The sequence below is a fragment of the Tachyglossus aculeatus genome, chromosome 10, assembly GCF_015852505.1.
Source record: "Tachyglossus aculeatus isolate mTacAcu1 chromosome 10, mTacAcu1.pri, whole genome shotgun sequence".
NCBI lineage: Eukaryota > Metazoa > Chordata > Mammalia > Monotremata > Tachyglossidae > Tachyglossus > Tachyglossus aculeatus.
In genome coordinates, this window is record NC_052075.1 from 40,731,513 (window position 1) to 40,755,523 (window position 24,011).

The 24,011-nt window shown below is 39.3% G+C and overlaps 1 protein-coding gene across 2 annotated transcripts in view; it reads right to left on the minus strand.

Moving 5' to 3' along the window:
• The window catches only part of POT1 (protection of telomeres 1), an 88,299-nt gene that overhangs the window by 57,566 nt on the left and 6,722 nt on the right, over positions 1-24,011 (minus strand). Inside the window, exons 2-7 of one of the 2 annotated variants that reach the window (XM_038753018.1) lie at positions 22,014-22,098; positions 19,732-19,804; positions 15,916-16,007; positions 9,685-9,795; positions 7,872-7,919; positions 6,894-7,008 (exon numbers count right to left, since the gene is read on the minus strand). In XM_038753018.1, coding sequence (XP_038608946.1) covers positions 6,894-7,008; positions 7,872-7,919; positions 9,685-9,795; positions 15,916-16,007; positions 19,732-19,804; positions 22,014-22,098 — 524 coding nt within the window. The remainder of the gene's footprint in view (positions 1-6,893; positions 7,009-7,871; positions 7,920-9,684; positions 9,796-15,915; positions 16,008-19,731; positions 19,805-22,013; positions 22,099-24,011) is intronic. The other variant, XM_038753017.1, reaches the window with a different exon arrangement.

Sequence of the window (24,011 nt, forward strand, 5' to 3'; positions counted from 1 at the left end):
TCAAAACTCACCTGTGCTGGGCAGCAGAGGCACGGGAGAGAATCGAGGGCAGAGACTCAAGTTTACTGCACAGAAGGAGGCAATGGAAAACCACTTCGATATTTTTACTATGAAAACTCTATGGATACGCTACCAGAACGATTGCAGATGGAGGTGGGGCGTTCTGGGAGAGATGTGACCATGGTGTCGCTAAGCGTTGGAGATGACTAGACAGCATATGACAAGAAGCAAGGAAATGGTTTTGGCTTTAATCACTAGCCTGATCTGGTTGAGAAAACATCACAGTCTGTATTAACACTTGTGAGACACTGGGGTTCAAGGAGTAGGTTATTTAGATCCCCAGTGGCCAGAAAAATGGGCTCCAGGAAACACTATTAAATATATCCAGTAACGGGTGTAAATTCTAACAGTTCACCAAAAGTGCTTTAGAAATATAATTACTTGCATGATTGCCACACTTTTAAAATAGCTTTTGCAACTCAGAAACAGGAGGGGGGCTATTGCCAAGGAATTAAATCTACCAATGAGGGGAGCAGGAGAAAAAAGAAAAGAAAAATGAAGGGAGAAGCAAGAGAAGGGGAAGAGGGTTTGCATTATTATTTCAGTCCCCTAAATGTTGCATAAAAAGTCCTTAATGAATCCTTGTAAGCCCTTCCCAATTCCCCCCAGCCTTCTAGACTGTGAGCCCGTTGTTGAAGCCCATCTCTATATGTTGCCAATTTGTACTTCCCAAGCATTTAGTACTGTACCCTGCACACAGTAAGCACTCAATACATATGATTGATTAAATGAATAAATCCTCCCTTTTCTTTCTATCACTGCACTTATAATTCAAAAAAAAAAGAAAATTTCAGAGCATTAGCCTCTATCCCAGGCTTTCTGAGTCAGTGTCCCTTCCTATCCAAGCACGTGCTGCTATCGACTACTTACCAGCGTGAGAAGCAGTGTGGCGTAGTGGAAAGAGCACAGGCTTGGTAGTCAGAGGACATGGGTTCAAATCCTGGTTCCACCACTTGTCTGCTGTGTGACCTTAGGCAAGCCACTTAACTTCTCTGTGCCTCTGTTACCTCATCAGTAAAATGGGGATTAAGACTGTGAGCCCCATGTGGGACAACCTGATTACCTTGTCTCTACCCCAGAGCTTATAGCAGTGTTTGTCCACACAGTAAGCGCTTAACAAATAACATCATTATTATTATTATTATTACCAAAATAATCATTTATTCTCTTCTCAACAATTGTGGGGAGAGGGAAGGAGAGAGAAGTATGTAGTTGTCAATTATACTATAGTAGAGCATATGAAAAATGCCTTATGGTAGAGCATGTGAAAGGCATTATTTCAGTTAGCTCCAAATTCCTTTTTTCTTGTGTGAATTTGTATAAGATTCTTAATGCACTTTTTATTGATTTTTATTTTTTATTTTCTGGGACAACTTGAAGCACTGTGGGCTAGGTATTACTGAATTTACCGCTGGCTTGAGTTTGCTCAATATGAGCTTGAAGGCAGTTAAAAATAAGCTTCTTTAGCCTGCTGGCTGAGTGTTCATCTCTGGAAGTAATGACTTGAGCTGTATTGCCACCAAATTTTTTCCCATTAATTTATTGTGTATAAACTATGTAATGCCCTCCAGTTCTGCATTAGGAGCTCATCTATACCAAAAACAATTGCCTTCAAATTCAATATAGTTTCATTTGATCTGCCTCTGGAGTTACAGCTCCAAAATTATGTCATTGAAGGCCACACAGTGCACCCTAAAAAATGGCCAAACTAATCCTTGACTTTTGGATAGATTATCATTCATATTGAATGACTGCATGCTTAAATAGGCTTACATAAGTAAACAAAAGATAACTGGGCCATATTCCCTGAAAAATGTGTTTTACTGGCAATAGAAAAACATTTTAAAGAAATCACGGAGATACTGCAATGAACTGATAGCAGTCTAAGGAAAATCATAAAAAGGCAATGAAATAATAAAATAAGGACCAAGATTAAATGTCTACCCCTGTGCTATTGCAAACTCCAATAAATATCAGCCTACGCTTAATAACTTTGTGTTGCCCTTATAAAGCTCAACTATTAATAGCAAAAAGATATTAAAAACTGATTTTTACCAATTTTTACCAATTTTACCAATGCAATGACAGAAAATATCTAAAGTCAGAAACCATTCTAATGAAATACAGTGTTGACTTACTCTATTAAGAAGAATCCAGTGGTCACCCTAGATGTCATTATAAAATAATGTCAAACTACACCCACCTTGAAAAAGCTAGGGGCCTGTCACACAAATGTAACCAGCCCTCAAATGACTAATTCATCTCTTACATCACATCACCACCTTGTAGAGGGGATGGAAAGGAGAAGAGTTCTTAGAACAACGATAGCTCCCCTCACCTCATGCAACACCTTACACTGATTCTGTGTCAGGGTTACACTAATATCATGTAGAAGCTAAACATCCAACTACTTTGTAATTAGTACTTTGAATTAAGGATGCTCATGAGGCAGGAAAATGGGAAGGGAACAGTGAGCTACAAAGAGGTGGGTTGGGGGTATGTGGGGAAGGAGGGAGGGAGGGAAGGAGGGGGAGGGAGAGAGAAAGGGGGGAAGGAGAGAGAGAAGGAGAGGGGAGAGAGAGAGGAAATGGTTCCATCCATCTTGTGGTGCTGTAGTCAGATGGCTATTGCACAATGGCTGACAGCCTCTGCTCAACAATGTGACAACTTCAGCCTTACAACTCAGCCCTGACCAAGGAGTTCATGACCTTCACCAAGACCCTTCTGCTCACTTTTCCTAAAGCAAAACCCCCAACTGTGCTAAGCAGTGAACCCATCAAACAATCGATTTTATTGAGTGTTCACTGTGTGCAGAGCATTGTACTAAGTGCTTGGGAGAGTACAATACAACAGAGTTGGTAGACACATCCCTTACCCACAGGGAGAATAAAAACTGGGAGGGGTGAAGGGGGAGAGCGAGATGACTAGACATGACATATTAAAGAGCATGCCCACTCTTGGGCAAAATCTTGTCTTTAAGAAACTACATTTTTGCAATATGATTAAGACTAATTAAGACTTCTAAAGAATAATCCTCCAACCTGCTCCTCTGCGGGCAAATGCATGATCAAAAAATATTACCAATTTACTTCAAGCTATAACTGATTCTAAATAATGAAGGTCTGAAAAACCTTTTAGACCACATTTGTACTGGTCAAATAAAGTGTTCTATTTATAAATAGAAAGTCTTTGCTAGACCAACTTCTAAAAAGGTATCCTGCTTCCTTTATTTTTTTTTTAATAAAGTAACAGATTGGCTATGACTGCCATCAGTTTCAATGCGGCAGCTTTTCGCCACTTGCAAATAAAGTGTTAACATATATATATATATAATATCTCCTTTGGCTCCCAAACCATTGCTGACTTGCAGCCTCCCCTGCTGAAAATGCATTCATTCATTCATTCAATCGTATTTACTGAGCACTTACTGTGTGCAGAGCATTGTACTAAGTGATTGGAAAGTACAATTCGGCAACAGAGACAATCGCTACCCAACAACGGACTAACAATCTAGAAAGGTGGAGACAGACAACAAAGCAAGTAGACAGGCATATACTTGTTAAGTAGAAAAGGATATAGGTTTGCCAGTAGAAAGGCACCACCACTACCACCTTAAGGACCGGGAAAAAATAATAACAGCACTAAGTACTTACTACGTGGCGAATACTGCGCTAAGCATTGGGGAAGAAGCAAGACAATCAGATTACATATAGCCCTGGTCTCCAAAAGGCTCATGGACATATGACATGGGAGGGAGGATGAATGAAGGGACCAAGTCAAGGCGACACAGAAGGGAATGATGATGATGGCATTTGTTAAGCGCCTACTATGTGCAAAGCACTGTTCTAAGTGCTGATGAGAGAGGAGAGGAGGACTCAGTCAGGGAAGGCCTCTTGGACGACATGTGCCTTCATTAAGGCTTTGAAGAGGGGGAGAGCAATTATCCATGTGATATGAGGAGAGAGGGCATTCCAGGCCAGAGGTAGGACATAGGCGAGAGATCAGCAGCAAGACAGATGAGATCGAGGTACAGTAAGGAGGTTAGCCATTAGAGGAACAAAGTGTGTGGCCTGGACTATAGTAGTAGAGTAACGAGGTAGCGTAGGAGGGGACAAAGGAATTCAGTGCTTTGAAGCCAATGGTGAAGAGTTTTATTTTCAAATAGTTTTCAAATATTACAACCATCCCAAACCCTTCTCAGACCTTAAAATTTGGTGGATGACACCCAGATCTACCGACGTGCTCTCCATTTCAAACCATCCTCTCTTCACCTACCGCTCTCTGACTCATCACAGATTTTATTAAGAGGCCTACCCAAAATGGAGAGGTGTGCTCACGTGCATGTGTGCGCACGCGTGCGCACACACACACACCCCACCCCCATATATTTGGTGTCAACCACCAAAGTTTACAGTCTTAAGAATAATTTTTGGGAAGCGCTAACATTTGAAAACTATTTGGATGGCTTCCTTAGTAACTCTGACAAGCACTACACTTATTCACTCATTGCTATTTAAACTAATGTATTTTGAAATTGTGAGTAAAATAATGCATCTATCTCTTTTAACATCACAATGATCTCGTACAGTATAATACATCAATGATAAAGCTAATTACATTAAAATTCCTAAAAAATTAATTTAGCTGTGGTTTTAGGTATGAGACATAGCAGGACCACTAAAGTAATGAAATTTAATTCACTGTCTTCTTTTTCACTTCCTCCTTTCCAAGAATGATCAGTAAAAGTGTTTAAGGATTTTGATAGTTGCATTTTACTTCTCTCCAAAAGGTGAAAACTGCAGCTCACAGAGTGATTTGCTTAAACTTCTTACACAAGTGAAGAGTATACAATTAAAACACATTACTCGACTAGCATATCAACCTGATGCCTTTAACATCATGTCTGAAGAACTATTTGACATCAGAACTAGCAATTTTATCTCCATCCTGGAATCCATTTGATATAAACTATTTGTGATTCAATTGTGTGCTGACAAAAGACAGATAAATGATGTCTATTTGCCATGAAGGGTCAATCATAAGAGAACAGACAAGATAAACTCTAGTCTCTGCTACTTAGGAGACAATGAATTACCCTACAATTCTTTCCTCAGGAAACAATACAAAATTACATCTGCCCAAAATAAAATCTATAAATCAATAATTTTTGCTAAAGTAATATTAATGGAAATTTCCAAAACTTGCTATCCTTTATCTTCAGACTTAATTTCAATTTTGGGAAGACTCTCCCCATCCCCCCATCATTGTACAGCATGTTCTAATGGATACAATTTGGTACTTAACACAAGTCATAAAAAATAACCATTTTTCTTTACATAAAATAAAACAGCAGCAGCTGTGGCTTTCTGCTCTACATTTATTCCTGTTCTTTTCTACTACAGCACTGAAATGATCGCTCTTAAAAGTACAAAATCAGGGCTACTTGTTCTACTTTCCTGAGGCAGTCGCTGCTAACAAAATTCTGATTTCCTCAATACAAATGAAAAGTGGCCCAAAAAAAGACTTAAGGAAAGCTTAGAGCCCAAAGATCACTGGTTTATAAGCACTACCAAGTTGCTCAACATCATACAATGTATTACTGTTATCAATACATATGGATAACGATACTGTTGATGCATTTTAATTTAGGGTCTCCAGAGGACTAAAAACATATGTTACAATTTCTGAACTAGCAGATGGCCCACTTCCAGCTCTGGATGCCTCACTAAATGATCGCCTCCATTTGAACCTAGCTGACATATATATTTATAACCTTGTGGTTTGTATTTTCTGATATATATTATGGCATCTGAGAAAAAAAGAACCTAAAACATTTTATGTCTTTCCTAGCCAGTTGCAGATTCAATATAAGTAAATCTGTCACCAGGTTTGAATCTTAGACTCTCTTTACGAGAAAACTTTCCCAACAGAAAGCTTTTTGGAGCACTGTTTTTCTCCCACTCCATATTAGTCTAATATCTTTCACTGCTCTCTGTTTAACCAGGATATTTAAGGCAAGGCAGAGTGTTAATAGGACTGGATTGTGGATTACGGGGAGTTTCTTGCCCTGTTCTACCTTTAATACCCTGCTCCTGGACTTCGAATGCTTCTAAATTGAGGTTATTGTTTTATCTATCATTTACGTAATAGATCCACTACCCCCTAATCACTGGTATAATAAAGCATTTTAATAGAAAACCATCTTTCAACTTGGCAAAACAAACTGCTTGTAAAAAAGGTTTTGATGACATTTTTCACAGAGTATGGTCAGTTCCCTTGTGAATACCATAAATGCTGACAATATGCTCAGATTATGTAATTCTGAGGTATGAGTTGGCCATTGATAGACTCAGGTATAAAATGATATGGCTGGAAGGGATTTGGGGACAATCTGGTTGGTCTCCTTCACTTAATTTGGTTTAGTCTAAAACATTTTAGGCATATAGCAATTTATCTACAACTCAAGGAAGTAGGGTATTTTTAACAGACTATGAGCCCCAGGTGGGACAGGAACTGTGTTCAACCTGATAACCTTGTATCCACCCCAGTGCATAGAATAGTGCTTTACACATAGTAAGCATTTAACAAACATCATTAAAAAAAAAAGAAAAGTTGGCAAAATAGTTCAATGAAGTCATAACTGCACACTGTGGGCAGGGAACATATATGCCAACTCGTACTGTGCTGTCCCAAGTGCTTAGCACAGAGCTCTGTACATAATAAACACTCAAGTATTGAATTTCTGAGGGGTATATAACTACAATACATCTGTAATTGAACTCCCAAAGATATAAAGATAAAAACTTTTTATAAAAATCCAGTGTGATGCCTACCAGTTCCTTTGCTTCGGTATGGGGGCTTGAAAAACTTCACAATTCCATAGATGTTGACCACTGTTCCACCTTTAAGTTGATTAAGAGGTGTGTATGTATATTTGGGTGCCACAGCCTAGGGAAGGAAATGCAATGGCTTAGTAGTTTCACTGTTTACAATGTTTACTTCTTTAAGCACTTTCTCTGAGGAATAGCCAAAAACCCTCATTTCACTACTTCCAAAGGAATAAAATTAAATATACCCTCAATACAGCTTTTCTTGTATGCCAACGTTCAAAATTTCCTGGCCCGTGCAGCCAATTCAAAATATGGCACCATCTAACAAAAGTAAATTGCCATCACTTTGCCCTCAGTTTGTGGCTGCTGATTCCATACTCAAATAGCCAGACAATTGGATTCACTTAACTTCACTGAGAATTAGATACCATTTTACCAAAGAAGAATGAACACATAAATGTAAATATGTAATTATATGAATAAATATTTTCCCAAAATGTTACATCTGCAAAAAGCCACCTGCCCTGAACGGTGCTTGAAAGTCAGGTTTTGAGATGTACCCTTCTCTAAGGTGAACATAAAATAAAATGCATTTGTTTTACATATTTATTTATTTGGAGGTTAGCAATTATTATTCAACCACATGCTAGCTCCCTCTAGACTGTAAGCTCATTGTGGGCAAGGAATGTCTGTACTCTCCCAAGTGCTTAGTACAGTGTTCTGAACACAGTATGCGCTCTATAAATAAATATGATTGAGTGTCTGACATGGTTTGGCTTAAATGATTTAGTTTTAAAATGTACATGTTATTTTACCAGAACAGATGGAAATGACAGCTTATGTTTTCTAAGTTCACTGAAAAATTACAATAAAGGACTTTGTACTTGAAACCCTTGGTTATAGGAAAATGTTCTATTTATTTTCTAGCTCATATAACTCTAAAAGTAGATGAATCTAAAATAAATATGAAGATAAACTCACCAAAGATGTAGCTTCTGACGGAGTATCTATCCCCGACTTAACATAAACCTATAAAATACAGAGCAGCTGTCTATAAAGAAATGTGATGGTAATGATTATCCAGTACCTTTTCAATTCTTTAAAGTTATTTTCTAAGTCTGCATCCCTCCTACTTAGTCTGTGAGCCCCATGCGGGACAAAGACTATGTCTAAGGTGATTATCTTGTACCAACCTAGCTCTTGGCACAGTGCTTGGAGTACAGTAAGTGGATGACAAATACCGTAGTTATTACTATGTCTGGCATATGAGGAGGATGACAGATGAACTTGGTTCCAAGTGATGAGGTCTGAGAATATGGGCAAAGGAATTAACGTGACAGTCATATGCAAAGTGTAGAGGCAGACCCCATTTATGGATTACACGACTGCAGCACAGTGTTGATGCTGAGCCATGTAACCAAAACCCAGCAGTCAGTTGTGAAAGGCATACAGGAATGTCAGGAGTAATGAAAATCATTCAAGGCCGGTAAAGATAACTTTGAATAAATAGCCCGACTGTTCAAGAATGAGATCAGGAAAAATAAAATGAGAAGAGAGTCTCAGATTGCAATACACTTAAAAGCAATCAGTACGTTCATTCACTGGGCAGATAGCAACCTGCCCGAACTGAGAACTGCCGAGTTTAGAACTGCCATATTGCAAAATACTGAATTCAAAGTGATTCTGAAAAATGAAGAATGATCTGTGGAAAACAAAACGAAGTTCAATAGGTACATATTAATATATTCAAGGAGAGAGGCTAAAAACCAAAAGGTATAGATAAATTTGAGAAAAGACTCAACGAGGTACAACCATGACAGACCAAGAGCTAGGAGACATGAAATGAACTGCTAAGGTTTAAAAAAGGTTAATGTGATCCTGTAATGTATTAACAAGGGTATGACCAAGAAGCAAATCCTACAATTCTTGATCATCATTGTGCTGGATAAGAAGGTGCACTATACTTAGTTTGGGTCTAAAAATGTTTAGATAAATTAGGACAGACTGGAGAACATCCAGAGCAACAAGATTAAAGGACTGGAAACAGAACTTTTGAGTAATGGTTAAAACAATTTGAGAGCTATTTACCTGGAAAAGAGGTGCATTACAGGTACCTGAATCACCACCTTTCAGTGCTTGGAAGTACCATGGCCTAAAGGAAAGATCATGGGCCTGGGAATCATAGGACTTGGGTTCTGATTCCTGCTGTGTGACCCTGGGCAGGTCTCTTCACCTCTCTGTGCCTCACTTTCCTCATCTGTAAAGTAAAGATTAAATCCTGCTCCCTCCTAGATGGTGAGTTCCATAAGGAACAGGGATTGTATCCGACTTAATTATCTTGAACCTACTCTATGACTTTGTCAGCATCTACTAAAAAGTGCATAACAAATACCAGAATTATTGCTATTACTACTACCATTTTTCTGTTGCTGTGATAAGGAGAATGCTGAAAAGATTTTCTCTGTTTAAACAAAGAGCAAGAAGTTACTGGTTTAAATTGCAGCAGAGATTTAGGTAGGCATAATAATTTCTTAGTTTTAAATACGATTAAATACTAGATGACTCCCAAGCCTACAGTAGTCTAGGTGTCTAGAAACGTCCCATAGAATAATCAGCAATAACCTCTGAGGTCAAGAGCAAGTCAAATATGTTCATTTTCAAACTACTCCAAAATCTCCACACATTCAATGCAGTTAGTTCAGAAAGACTGTTTTATCTCTGAAGTTCCCTGAAATGTTCACTCTCACTTGCAAACTAGTCTCTTTAATTAAAACCGAAATATCTGCACACTTACATAAACAACTGATCCAATATCTTCAGATACTTCCAAGTGAAGACTGTGTCTGTCATCTTTACTTGTAGAGGAGGATTCAGCCAAATCAAATCCAGTCACCACAAGAACATCCTGTGGAAAAAGAGTCTGTAATTTAAAAAATGCATAATATATATAAAAGGACATAATCTAAATCCTGTTTCTGCATGAGTTCCTTTATTTAAAAGAACAAAAAGCAAACCATACCCATCCACACGGATCTGCACCTGCATATAATAGAAAAATCTATTTGCATTGAGTTTCAGTAGGTCAGTAATCTGAATTTTTTCTTCTCTGAATTATCATCTTTGTACCTTTCCCCACTGTTCAGCACAGTGCTCTGCAAAAGGCACTTAAACGCAATAAATTCAAAATACAGTATACTCCCATGTCAATTTTGTTCCTTGCTAGCTCTTTTTTGGTTTGGACTTCCAATAAAGGGAAGGGATCAAACTTCAAATGATAAAAAATGAGTTTAACAACTTCAGTTTATACTCTCCCTTGTGCAAAAACCACCCCCAAACTTAAAATTTCATATGGGAAGTGCCAAAAGTGATTAGCTGTTAATCTATTTTACAGAAGACAAGTATTCGTAGGCGTTCGTCCCTTCTCAGTGGCAGTGATAACTATCCTGCAACAGTGTTTTTTTAACTTGTGGAACACTGATCGGAAATCTTGGGACTACTGGAGTTTCAAAGCAGGGCAGGGCAGAAAGAAGAAAGAGTCACGCTAAAGAGTTAAAAGAACACTGCATTATTTTAATGATTCATGAAGTCTAGCTTGAATATGATTAAACATACAAAATACATTATGGAACAACACTTGAACCAACACTCCATAAGTATATTATTCTAAAACTACATGTTGCTCAAAACTCAGTAGGATACGTTACAGATACACTTCAAAGTTATTCCTTTTCCTTTTAAAATATTCTGATTGCAAATGGATTCAAATACAAAGCAGATTATAAAGAGAGAAGCTTTTTGATAAAATTATATTTCAGACTTGTAATTTTAGGTGATTTTTCTCCTCTGTAGAAAATTTCAACCATTAGGTTGTAAAGAAGCCATCTAATTAAACCTAAAATTGACAGCATAATATGGATTCAAATCCAAAATACATCACAAATTGTGACCTCATTCTTGTAGCCAATATATCCCATTCTGCTTAAAAAATGCAAATACCTGATTTCCCAGGAATAGCTCCTCCATTATCTGGCAACTACTAATTAGCTGGCAGCACATCTATTCTGCTCTAATGACTACTTGTTAAAAACTAATTTAAACAGAAGAACATGCCTGACACATGTCTGCTTAGGCAAGGTGCTACTGCCCTAGATCTTGCAACAGTTTTGTTCCTTCCATAAACTTACTTTAAAAATTGTGTACTGTTTTTCAAATGAAAATGTGAAATTTTCTTGAGATATTTCAAAAAAGATTGATGTGTGTAGTTGTCTTTTCCAATTTACCTAATCAAATAAGCATATTTATTATCATATACTATGATATCATGCCTTTATGACTTCTAGACTGTGAACCCACTGTTGGGTAGGGACTGTCTCTATATGTTGCCAACTTGTACTTCCCAAGTGCTTAGTACAGTGCTCTGCACACAGTAAGCGCTCAATAAATATGATTGATTGATTGATTTATGAGGTAGCATATTTCCACACAAACCAACTGGACATACACCGAGGGCAGAGCCCCACAAAGGCCGAGCCTGGCCCATGGAGTCTAGTTTGTAAGCTGGTTGTGGACCGGGAATTTGTTGGCTGTGTTGTACTTCACTCTCCTCAAGCATTTAGCACAGTGCTCTGCACAAAAAAACACGACTGATTGTTTGATGAAGTTGGTGGGCTGGGTCAAGGTGGTCAAAAGCTAAACCCAGTTGAGGTAAGAGTTCTCCAATTTCCCACAACCTTCTCCCTCTCTCCATGTCAGATGAAGGTGGGGAGAATGTCATGGCGCATCAAGGGTGCATTTAGAGGCAGGGGCGGTGGATAAGCACAAGCCAGAAGCAGGCCCGAGATGAACAGAAAGTGAACTGTGTCTCACTTCCACAGGATGCAGCCATATTTGTGGTTGCTCTACACCCTTGCAGTTGTCACCTGGGCTACTGCAACACATTCGCTGCAGTCGACAGACAAAATCCCACCTGCAGCATAGCGGTGTCCCCCAGAATTAAATTCAAACTCATTTTTGTTCAGCTGAGACTTGGCTAGACCTTAGATTACCAGCCAGAGTGGGACTCCACTAAGATGGCACAGTTTCAGAGACAACATAATTCTGGCAACATGCATTATGCTGGGCCTGAGTCCGAGTTTCACTGGTACACAGTAAGTAGCCTAAATACCATGCTAGAAAAGCCATTACAGTGGTTACAGGTGACATAAGTGACAAAAGGAAAAAGTTGAATATTACATAGTATTCAGAACACAGTAGAAAGATGAATTTAAAAAAGTTAAAAGAATGATCATGTTCTGGAGATATTATTTTTTTTACCACAAAAATGATTCCAAGCATTGACCAGGATAAGGGGAGTTTTTTGTCTTCTGACAGTTACGACACCAGTAGTACAAATATCCCCTTTAACAGTGATAACAAACAGAATATTGATGGCAGTTCCAAACACCTCGAACAATAATACTAAGGGACAAAAGTAGGTCATCTTGTGAAAGCAAACACAAAAGCTGTCGGCCCTGCTCCAGATTACTGAGTGAATAATGATTTTACAGAATGGGCTTTGAACAATGAGACCCAAGACTTTGTGCCAATCGCTGGATTAGTGATGAATGAGGAGTCTGAGTTCCTAAATGGAGAAGCAATATGTTGGCAAGATGAGGATAAAGTCTAGACATTTGCTTGAAAGAAAATTTAGCAAGAAATGAAAAATCAATATACCCAACATTTTCAAAGAGTATCAGGATGGAGTTTTCTGTCCCATCTCATTTGTTTGGTGAAAGGTCACAGATAGCAAAGGGTCTAACATGTGGGTAGATGACATTCTGAATAAATAGGAAAATTAAACTGAGCATAAATTCCATGTAGTATTTTTAAGGGCAAGAGGAAACACTTTGGTTAAGTTTAAAGAATTCACTTTGGTAGATGTTTCTTAGAGGCAATGCTATCATTGATCACTCAATGGTATGTTAGGGCTTAATCTGTGGCGGCGCTCTGAGGAGAGGATCCTTCCGGGAGCAGCGGGGTCCACGTGATGTGATGGCGGGCGGGCCTCTTGGGAACAGAGTCCCAGGTGTCTATGGGGGTGCTCTGAGGAGAGGATCCTTCCTGGAGCAGCGGGGGCCACGCGGTGTGATGGCGGGTGGGCGGGCCTCTCGGGACTGGAGTCCCGGGCGTCTATGGCGGCGCGCTCTGAGGAGAGGATCCTTCCGGGAGCAGCAAGGCCGCGCGGTGTGACGGCGGGCGGGCCTCTCGGGAACGGAGTCTCTGGCGTCTGTGGCGGTGCTCTGAGGAAGGGATCCTTCCGGGAGCAGCGGGGGGCCACGCGGTGTGATGGCGGGCGGGCCTCTCGGGAACGTAGTTCCGGGCATCTATGGTGGCGCTCTGAGGAGAGGATCCTTCCGGGAGCAGCAGGGGCTACGTGGTGTGATGGCGGGCGGGCGGGCGGGCATGGCTCAGTGGAAAAAGCACGGACTTTGGAGTCAGAGGTCATGGGTTCGAATCCCGGCTCTGCCACATGTCTGCTGTGTGACCTTGGGCAAGTCACTTAACTTCTCGGAGCCTCAGTTACCTCACCTACAAAATGGGGATGATGACTGTGAGCCCCACGCGGGACAACCTGATCACCTTGTATCCCCCTGGCGCTTAGAACAGTGCTTTGCACATAGTAAGCGCTTAACGAATGCCATCATTATTATTATTAAGGCAGAGACAGCCAATAAAGCAAATTACAGATATGTATATAAGTGTTGTGGGTATGAGAGTGGGGTGAATATCAAGTGCTTAAAGGGTACAGATCCAAGTGCATAAGCGACACATAAGGGAGAGGAAGAGGGGAGATGGAGCTTAGTTGAAGAAGGCCTCTTGGAGGAGATGTGATTTTAATAAGGCTTTGAAGGTGGGGAGATTGTTGCTCTGTCATATTTCAGGAGGAAGGGAGTTCCATGCCAGAGTGAGGGTATGGGGAAGAACTTGGCAGAGAGACAGATGAGATCGAGGTACAGTGAACAAGTTGGGGTTATAGGAGCAAAGTTTGCGGGCTGTGTTGTAATAGGAAATCAGTAAGGTAAGGTAGGAAACGGTGAACTGGATGAATACTTTAAAGCCCGTAGTAGAGAGTTTCTGCTTGATGCAGAAGTGGATGGGAAAATCCTGGAGGTTCTCAAGGAGTGGGGAGATGTAGAACTGAATTTATTTTAGAAAAATGATCCTGGCAGGAGAGTGAAGTAAGGACTGAAATGGGGAGAGAAGGGAGGCAGGGAGGTCAGTAAGGACAGTGATGCAATAGTAATTAAGTAAATCAAGGAATTACCTATTCATGGTCTTTCCTATAAATGGAAGAGATCCCAGTTTCAATTCCAAACATTATGGATCCACTTCTAGCTAAATCATTTCCACATTATAAATCTAGCATTCTTCTTATGGGCAGTCTGTTTAGGCAATGATTGAAATGCAACTGGACAAGAGATGACTACGGAGGCAAAGACCGCAATGTTTCTTCAATAGGACAAATTATCCCCCCACATCAAATTCAAGCAGTAAGCTGAAGCATTGTTATAGCTCTAACCAGGATGTGTCCCCAACACTGTGACTAATCACAACAACAAGTAACGTGAAGCTTTCACTATTTGTAGCAGAAGACATACAGGAAAGAATGTATAATTGTGGGTGCCGAAAAGGAGCTTCTTTCCAATTTCGTTTCCTCCAGTATTTATGCAGATGATTTTCATCATGTGCAACTCATCTATGGAAAGTTCTGCTAAACTCAGACTAGAAGCGCCTGAATGGTCAAGGAACTTTCTGACAATTTGGCCAGCCAATGAGGAGGCCTGCTGAGTTACAAATTGAGAGTGGAATAAAAAATGTAGGCTTTGATATGCTAGATAACTACAGAGTGTGCAGCTAAAAATATGTCTTTGCTACTGTAAGTCAATTCAATTGGTAAAAATGAGAGAGATATGGGGAATCCTCCCACAGAAGTTTTATGTGGCTAGCAAGGAACTTCTAAATTTCTCTATTGCCACCAGTACCATTTGCGAAGTGAAATGATCAGATTCAACCCATAAAAGATATTGGCGATCATATGTCTGAACTTTATTGGGATCTGGCCGATCTTGTGAAGAATTACAAGGTGAAACTGAGGAAGAGAAAACAAATCTTCAAAACAAGGTTGAATCCCAAGAAATAGAAATGAAGAGAGAACTTCGAGATAAACACATTTTCTGGGAGTTGATAACCCATAACTACAACTATAGGGGAGAAAAGCACCATCCAAAGCCTTCTAAAGAAATTTCAAATTTCTCGTCAACCTAACTCAAATGGAGCTATCGATAGCGGCTTTTGTGTCAAGACATTGTGAGAGTGATACCAGAACAACCAATAACAATAACCAGGGAAGCACCTAAGTCACTACACTCAACTCAGAAGCTGGGCAGGAAAAAAACAAACATAGCACCGCAAACTGGCTACAACTTGGTCAGCAGTCAGTGTAGCTATAGGGATATAGGAAAAAAACCCACAATTTTTTTTAAGATTAAGTGGTGAGTTCTTAAAGAAAAATGAGACACCTATTTTCTACTGAGACAGAATTACTGAAGTTCTCTGCAAATTCAGTCACTTTGGATGGGGAACTTAAGTCCTTTGTTTGGCTATCACTCCACCCCTTTTGTGCATCTCTACATCTTTCCAGGACTATGTGATGGCTTGCAAAGAGCAGATTGTTTTAATAAACAGGATAGCATTCCACTGTCAAGGAGCTGCAAATCTACTTTCAATTCATTTCATCACAGCTAGCATGAATATTGCTATTCACCAATCATGTTTTCATAAAAAAAAACTGGATATAAACAAGAAAAGCCCTTTCAGAACTGAAAAATATGAAATGAAGAAATTGGTGCTACAAAGAAAAGCAGTTAAGTCCTTTGGAAAATCTATTAACTAACTTTACTGACAAATATGGAAAACAAGAAGGTATAATAAATTCTACTATTGGGGAAAAGGGACTTAAAATAATGGAGAAATAAAAATATTTTACCCCTTGACAAACAGCTTTGGCACAATGCTCTGCCAACTTTCCATAGAATAATATATTGATAGTGTTGATCTCTTGATGCGACTTTTCTTTCTCTGAAAAAGCAGCAAAGAAAAACACAGATTACCATAAAGCACTCTCATTTTTTCCATACAAGGAAAATTGAAGCAGAGTACCAATCTACTCAAAACTCTTTTTTTAACTCTTGTCAAAATATAATTTCAAGGGATGCAATTAAAATGCTATGTGTCTAGCTTTTCTTTTGCTCTGGTTATGCTAATATTATAAATACTGCAACAGTAACGTAGGAAACCTCACTCATTTTCCGTTAAAACTCAAAAAGGCTCAAATTCCACATTGAAAGCTGGATTCAAGCACCCAGCATGAGAACCATCTTCTACTGAATATTTTTCTCTATTTATGACCCAATTTCTATCAAGTGTAGCCTCATAAGGACAGTATTGTTAGAAATTCAGTAACAGTTCACTCCAAAAATGGTTCATTTTTATGGACCTCCAATTCCCTTGATCCATAAGTTATCCAGAGTAATTTCTTTATTCTTTCCTTTTGCATTTCATTCCTTTTATCGACAATTCTCACTGTCAAAACTCATAGTTCATTAACATCACTAATACTTCACTCTCTTGCATCATTCTCCCTTTTCCTTTAGTAAATTTTAATAAAATAAAGAATTCCAGGATTAAATTTCATTACCTTTCAAATACATTAATAATGGCTGCTGCAGTCATAAAACTTCCATTTCTGCTCAAATATGACACCTTAGAGTATTTCCCAGGAAATCAAATGTTCCTGCAAAAGGTGATTGGTAACCAGGAAATGACCGCACACCTAGTTCACGTGCTACGAACAAGGTTTCTGTCATTCCTGCTAGGGCTTGACTCTAGCTGCATTACTGTAACCAGAACAGGGCACGTTCCTCAGCATAACCACCGGGTACATATAAGGAGCAGATTTTAAATGAGAAGTAGCCTGGCCTATGTAGGAAAAAAGCACGGGCTTGGGAGTCAGAAGATCTGGGTTCTAATCCTGCCTCTGCCAACTGCCTGCTGTGTGACCATGGGCAAGTCATTTCACTTCTCTGTGCCTGTTCCTGGGAATGGGAATTAAACAGCATTTGAGCAGGGGCTGCATCCAATTTGATTAGCTTGTATCAAACGCTTAAAACAGTGCCTGACACATAGTAAGTGTTTAAATACCGTAATTACTATTCTTAGGGACATCAGTGATGGAGCTGAAAGACGGCAAGACCACCCCCGAGAATAATCATGGGAAAGTCAAAGAGCAGCACCATGTCAGCCATCATTTTCCAGGGAGCACAAGAATAAGCTAACAAGATCAAGCACAATTCCCACTGGCTCGTTTTTGCCTCAGAAATCTTTTGTCTACCAAGTGTAAACTGGAGGCATCTAAAAGATATTTCCCATGACTTCCATTGGACCGAGTTCCCCTAGATCATCAGTGGGAGTCATTTGGTGCTAATAACAGAATTCCTTGGAACTGTAGGACTCCAGACCTTCCCTAAATTCCCACCCAATATGAGGTTACCCTTAGGACTCTGGGGGCTTTCAGACTGCAACTTTTAAGGGGCTCAGGACACTTGCCTCTAGTGTCAGCACCTCTTGAAAGCTGCATGCCTATTTCTATCCAACTCAGAAAGCCCTAGCACAGGGAGAAAAATGCTCTATGATTCTTGCATGCCAAGTGTAGAAGGAAAAATAACCATGCATATTGAAAATACATCACCAGAAAAAATACATATTTTAAATAAATTAAGCATGAGAGAAAGACAAAGGAAATTTTTATTGATTAACTAGATGGAGAGGAACTGCTCATTTTGGGTGACACCAAAAAAAGGCCAGAACCTTCTGAAGCTATCCTACTTGATTGTCACACAAAAATGAACTGAGAATTAGAAATAGGGTCAGGAAGCACAAATCTCACTTAGTGAAAGACTATTTAAATAAACCAAACGTATTCAAATCTGTAGGTCCTGGTGACCTGAATACCTGGATAATGGAATAAAGAAAATACTCATTAAAACAGATGGTGCCAGGGAGGTGGTTGGAAGGCAAAGGGAGTCAGGAAATTAAAAGAGAGCACCTGAAGTCAAACTGGCCTTGGTCAATTTGAGAAGATCAGAAATGAGAATAGGTAATGGACAAGTGTACAGGAGGGCTTGAAAGGGAAAAATTAAACTTGCACAATGATGAAAAAGACTGGATGTGGGCAAATTCAACAGGAAAAATGATGGCAAAGCCACGGAGACTAACCATTTGACCATGGAGTCAGGAATCCAGTACAGAAGTTACAAAGACAAGCATGACATTGGGACATGCAAAGCAAGGGCTTTGAAGTGTTCCCCTCCACTGATTAGATCCTTATGGTGAGGGGTTCCCAGAGTTCACAAACTAGGAGAACCTGGGTTATAAGCAGTAGCTAAGAAAATGATTACACGATAAGATATTAAACCTATATGGAAATGTTAAAGGTTCACAAAATTACTCAGATTGGAGAAGATTTAGGAGCAATTAAACAGCAGTGTCAAATCCCGGAAGACGACAGTTTCAGGCTTTATTCAAGGACAATTTTCCTCATTTCAAACACTGGGACAGGTTACTGAGAGAAGTTATGGAAATTGCTTCTCTGTTTTTTTTGTGGGGGCAGAGAGAGGGGAGGAAAAAAATAGAAAAGATTCTCTCTCCTCTTTCTGAGATGAGTTATAAATATGAAAGGGGTAAATTGAACTAAGCCATCTCTTTAGGTTCCTTCCGATTATTTTACATAGTACCTTTCCTTCAAGTAATGATTTCTTTTGGCTTTGTGTTCATTTTACTATAGTTCACTACTGGAAGAGGGCTGGCATTGGACTTCATTTGTTCTTAGGAGACCAGCTTAGTACCACCAAGCTGTAATGAAGACATTGCCCCAAAATTGAGTTAACATGTATAGTATGTCAATCAGTGATATTTATTGAGCACTTACTGTTTGCTGAGAACTATACTAAGCACTTGGGAGAGTACAATACAAGATTGGGCAGACACATTCTCTGCCCAAAGGAGCTTAGAGTCTAGATGGGGGGAAAGGACACTGAAATAAATACAGATACAGGAAATAGCAGGATGCAAGGATATGTACAAGTGCTGTGTGGCTGAGAAAAGGGTGAATATCTACATGTTTTGTTTTGTTGTCTTCTCCCCCTTCTAGACTGTGAGTCCGCTGGTCGGTAGGGACTGTGTCTATGTTGCCGACTTGTACTTCCCAAGCGCTCAGTAAAGTGCTCTGCACACAGTAAGCGCTCAATAAATATGACTGAATGAATGAATGAATATCAAATGCTAAAAGGCTACAGATCCAAGTGCCTAGGTGATGCAGAAGAGTAAGGAAAATGAGGGTTTAGAGGGGGAAGGCCTCTTTGAGATGTGATTTTAATAAGGCTTTTAAGATGGGGAGATCTTTCTAAGGTGTCTGTATGATGGATTGATGAAAGTATCGATTACGCCATGTCACAATCTAAGAGGTAGGGGGAACTGGTATCTTACCCATTTTACAAATGAGGAAACTGCATTCAAGAAAGGTTGTCACTTGCCCAAAGCCACACAGCAAGCCACTGGCAGAGTTAGAAAGAGAACCAGGTCTCTTCACTTTCAGTTCTATGCTTTTTCAACAAAGGCCACAATGGCTTCCTAATCTATCCCCTTCAACAAATTTGCCCTCCTTGCTGGACAGTTGTTATAAGAAAATTATAGCATTTTCATTTTTTTTATGACATTTAAATACCTTGTGAAAACATTTAAATACCTTGTAGTACAATCTTCAAAAAGGCTTTTCCATTTCCGAGATAGGTTAAAGTGTAGCTATACAAAACTGTCCCCTGAAAGGACAAAAAAGAATATTGTTATAAAATTAGCTAAAATAGGCCTGTATCATTTCTGTATGTAAAATTTATGGGATTTTGAATACTGCAAACAGTTGATTTTACGGACAGTAAATACTTCAAGATACAGGGCTATTGCATTTGTGAATAATGGTACAATGTGCCATTTTTCCAAAATGCTTTTTCTTCAGAATGGGGTCTTTTGCACATAATAACAGTCACTTGGGCATGTGGTTTTTTTTAGATTTTTGTTTTGTTTTTAAAGTTCAGAACACTAATTTCTTGATTTTTCTTAGAATAGGTTAAAACTGTGCTTCCTGGTCATTTTTCAAAATCCTCGCTTCTGACTCTTTTCACCGTAGGGGGCTTTTCTTGTTCAGGTGAATCCCTGGTTCCAAACAAGCACAATACATAAAATCTGGGGCTTTGTCATGGGCTAATTGCTGATGTAGCCCGGGATTCCTATACCCTGTTCAATGCCATCAGGCATGAGCCCAACTGCAACAGATCCCCTTCTTCCCCTGGCTCTACCACTGTCACACCACTTGCCAAAAACCAGTCTTTCAGACAGGTTGGGTTCTCCTCGGCAAGGCCTTGAGAGGGAGGGAGGGCAAATAAGACAGGGGCAGGATCGGAAGGGGGAGATAGCTCCTCCTCCCTGTTCTGATTCTGTGCTCCCTTCATCCAAAGCAAGAAAAAAAACCCTATTTGGCCATTCTTTCCTCCTCAATTTCCCAATCTCTAGCTGCATCCTGGGATCACCATCTTTCCTGCCCCAATTCTAGTGGGAGAGGAAGAAGGGGTGGTGGCTCGTAGGGAAACTGCTGCCCCTTTTCAACACTGGAAGTGTCAATGGGTTGAAGCATCCCCTGATCCCCATGGCAATGGAAACTCACAGGCACTTAAGAGGAGGGGATACACGGAGAAACTAGAAGCCAAGCTAACAGAGAACAGCAAGAGGGTCCGTGGCTATGGCAAACTAAACTGGCTTAGTTAAGACAAGAAGGCAGGGCCAGGGTTCAGTTATGTGATCAATGGGGTCCAAAAAGCTAAACCAGGCTTTCGGTGCAATTAGTCCAGCATTCATTCAATCGTATTTATTGAGCGCTGTGTGCACAGCCCTGTACTAAGCACTTGGAAAGTACAATTTGGCCGCAGATAGAGACAATTCCTACCCAACAACGGGCTCACAGTCGAGAAGGGGGGAGACAGACAACAAAACAAAACAAGTAGACAGGCATCGGCAGCCACGCTGCTACTTCTGGGGGACCACAGGGCGACAGGGTGAGTAGACAGGCTCCCTGATAAATACGTACAAATATACACAAGTGCTTTGTGGAGGGGAAGGGGGAAGGGGGGAGGTATGGGGAGGGGAGAAGAGGAAAAGGGGGGGCTCAGTTTGGGAAGGCCTCCTGGAGGAGGTGGTGGTGAGTTCTCAGCAGAAAAGATACACTGATTTTGAGGGAGTCTGTATTGCGCTGATAATCAGAAATACATCAAACCAGTTTACAGTAATTATTTAACTATTTAACTGTTCAATTAATCCTATTCATTTCTCGCTCAGGAGAATAACAGCCTCCAATCCCAAGTTTGGCTACCTTAATTTCCTAATGAAAGAAAATACAGGAAAATAAAAGGAAGAATACAGAATCTCAGAAAGAATACTGAAATTCTATTTAAAAAGGATTGGAACTTAAAAGTGGAAAAAAAGGGGAAAAAATCTACATTTTATTAAGATTAATATAGTCTGTCTGTGGAAAATGAGTTAGTTATTTAAGAGAATCTGGTTTAAACCTTCCAATCAATTGTTCTGCTATGGCCCAAAATACAAAGAAAATATTAGTTATTTGATTTTTACAGAAGAATCTTACTTACACGGATCAATTAGAAGTATTGCTCTCACCTCATAAGACAACTAAAGGAAGGTAAAAGGCGAATTAAATGCAAACGGACTAGATGCCATCACAACAAATGCAAGATCAACATTCACAATGAAGAAAATTGAACTAAATGCAAGAAAAATATATATAAGGCAAGACTATGGAGATGTAAACTCCTAGAAAGCTGTAAGAAACATACCTAATCAATAAATTTTATTTGAAAAATAAAGACTATAGTATTGATAACCATGTCAGATTAACATATTTTAATGTTAATCCCAATATTTTCACTAGGTCAAATGAAAAGACAAAGATGCTAATCATACCTGATTGAAAGCCCTTAAACAAGTGATTAAATATAAGTCTATGTGGTTTGTTTCTCCAAAGGACAATGTTGCTAAGCAGTAAGTACTAAAGAAAAAAATTAGAGTAAGCAGATGAGAAACAAAGTGTCAACATCTTTACAGTTTTACAAAGCAAAAGCACCTGATACACTGGTTTAGTGTGTAAATTAGCATTAGATAATGAAAGGTCAGAATGATACCCTGCTACTCTGAGAAAAACAACATAATTCTATGAAAAACTGCAGAGAAAAATTTTGGATAAAGAAAAAAAAGGATGAAACACCTAGAAATTCTGAGTTATGGGGACGTGTTAAAAAAATGGAACCACCATTATAAGGGTATAATATTTAGAAGATGATGTGGCTGGCACATGCCTTTCAGAGTTGTCATTCTGAAAATTGGATGTTTTCCTACTAAAATAACTATCAAACTATCAATAGAGATTATTATGCATTGAGGACACCTTAGGTGGGAAAATTAAATTGAATATATGTCTTGTGCATATTTCAGAACATGAAAAGGTGTTTATGAGATTTATGATTTATAAAATTAAAATGTTTCATGGCTTAGTCATCACAGATAAGACTCACAAGAGAATTAATTATTCAAAATAAATCAAAGAACCACATCTTTCTTCCTAACCGTAGTCTTGGTACGAGAAATAAAAACTTACTAATTCATGTTAATAGTGAGGTGATCTATCAAGTATCACAGTATTTATGGACTTTACTGAAATTAAAAGATAAATGTGAATAACAATAGAGGCTAAAGGAATTCAAAATAAAATTAAAACCGGATCACTGCCAACACAAAATTATAACTAAACATGGCTGCTCATGAACAGCTCACCCTGAATAGGAGCAGACACTGAAAAAATTACATCAAAAAAAGCAGCTTGCTTCACCCAAGTCTAGGTTAAATTTACCAGCAGATCACAACTGATGAGCCTTCCCTTGGTCATGCACCTGAAAATAGACACTTATCAAACTCAAAGAAAATAGCATAAAGGAACTTCAGGGGGTATATGATGAGAAAAGTAGTCTAAAAAGCAACAGATCCTGTTGCTCCTGAGTTAGACAGGCATTGAACCACTGAGCAAACAAAAAGACCTCCAGGATGAACGATAGTTGACAGATTTAAGTGCCTGATACATCCTTAATCTGGAGAGGGCTTCCCTCTTGTGAACAAAGGTCCACAGGAGGAATCTTCACAATCTGGGAGTTCCTTATTTCAAGTATGTTTAATTCTTCAATGTTTTGCAAATCTGTAAGAACAGGGCTTTCTTGATTATCTGTACCCAAAGCAAGTCCCTCTTCCAAAGCACCAAGGCAATTTCTTTGATGACCACCTAGTTTCCCCAAAGTTCCTGTCTGTCCATCCATCCTCCCTTCCTCTCTTTCTTCCTTTCTGGACAATGCCCTATAAACGATTTCTCTTCCCTCAACCAAAGCCCTGGCAGATACCCAACCAGGCTTGGAGTTGACTTGCCTCTCTTTCTTCTGATCTTCCCCATCCCTCTCAATAAATCTAGCTACTGGATGGTTTCAGTTTAGTCCAGCACTGAGATTACTTCCTCTTTTCCTCCACTGTGCCCTTCCAGAACTGTGGAGTCTAGTAGAAGGACACACTTAATTTTTATGTTATTATGCATTAACTATGTTGATGCTTGCCTCCAACTGGCATGAAAAAACAGCTGAATAATCACATCCCCGTTGTAACTTGTATGCTGCTTGACGACAGGGTCACATTTTTTTCCCAACATTTCCCATGAACACACCAAATGTACTCAATAAATCCTTATTGACTCTTACTTAAATTTTAAAATATTTGATAAAACATCAAATATTTTGAATGAAAAGAATGAGTCTTTAAAAACAAACCTGAAATTTTACTGAAAGTAACTTCCATGCCCATCTTCCTCCATTTGCCTTATCTTACCCAATCATGAAAAAGAGGTTTGTATATAAAAGTCAACCATAA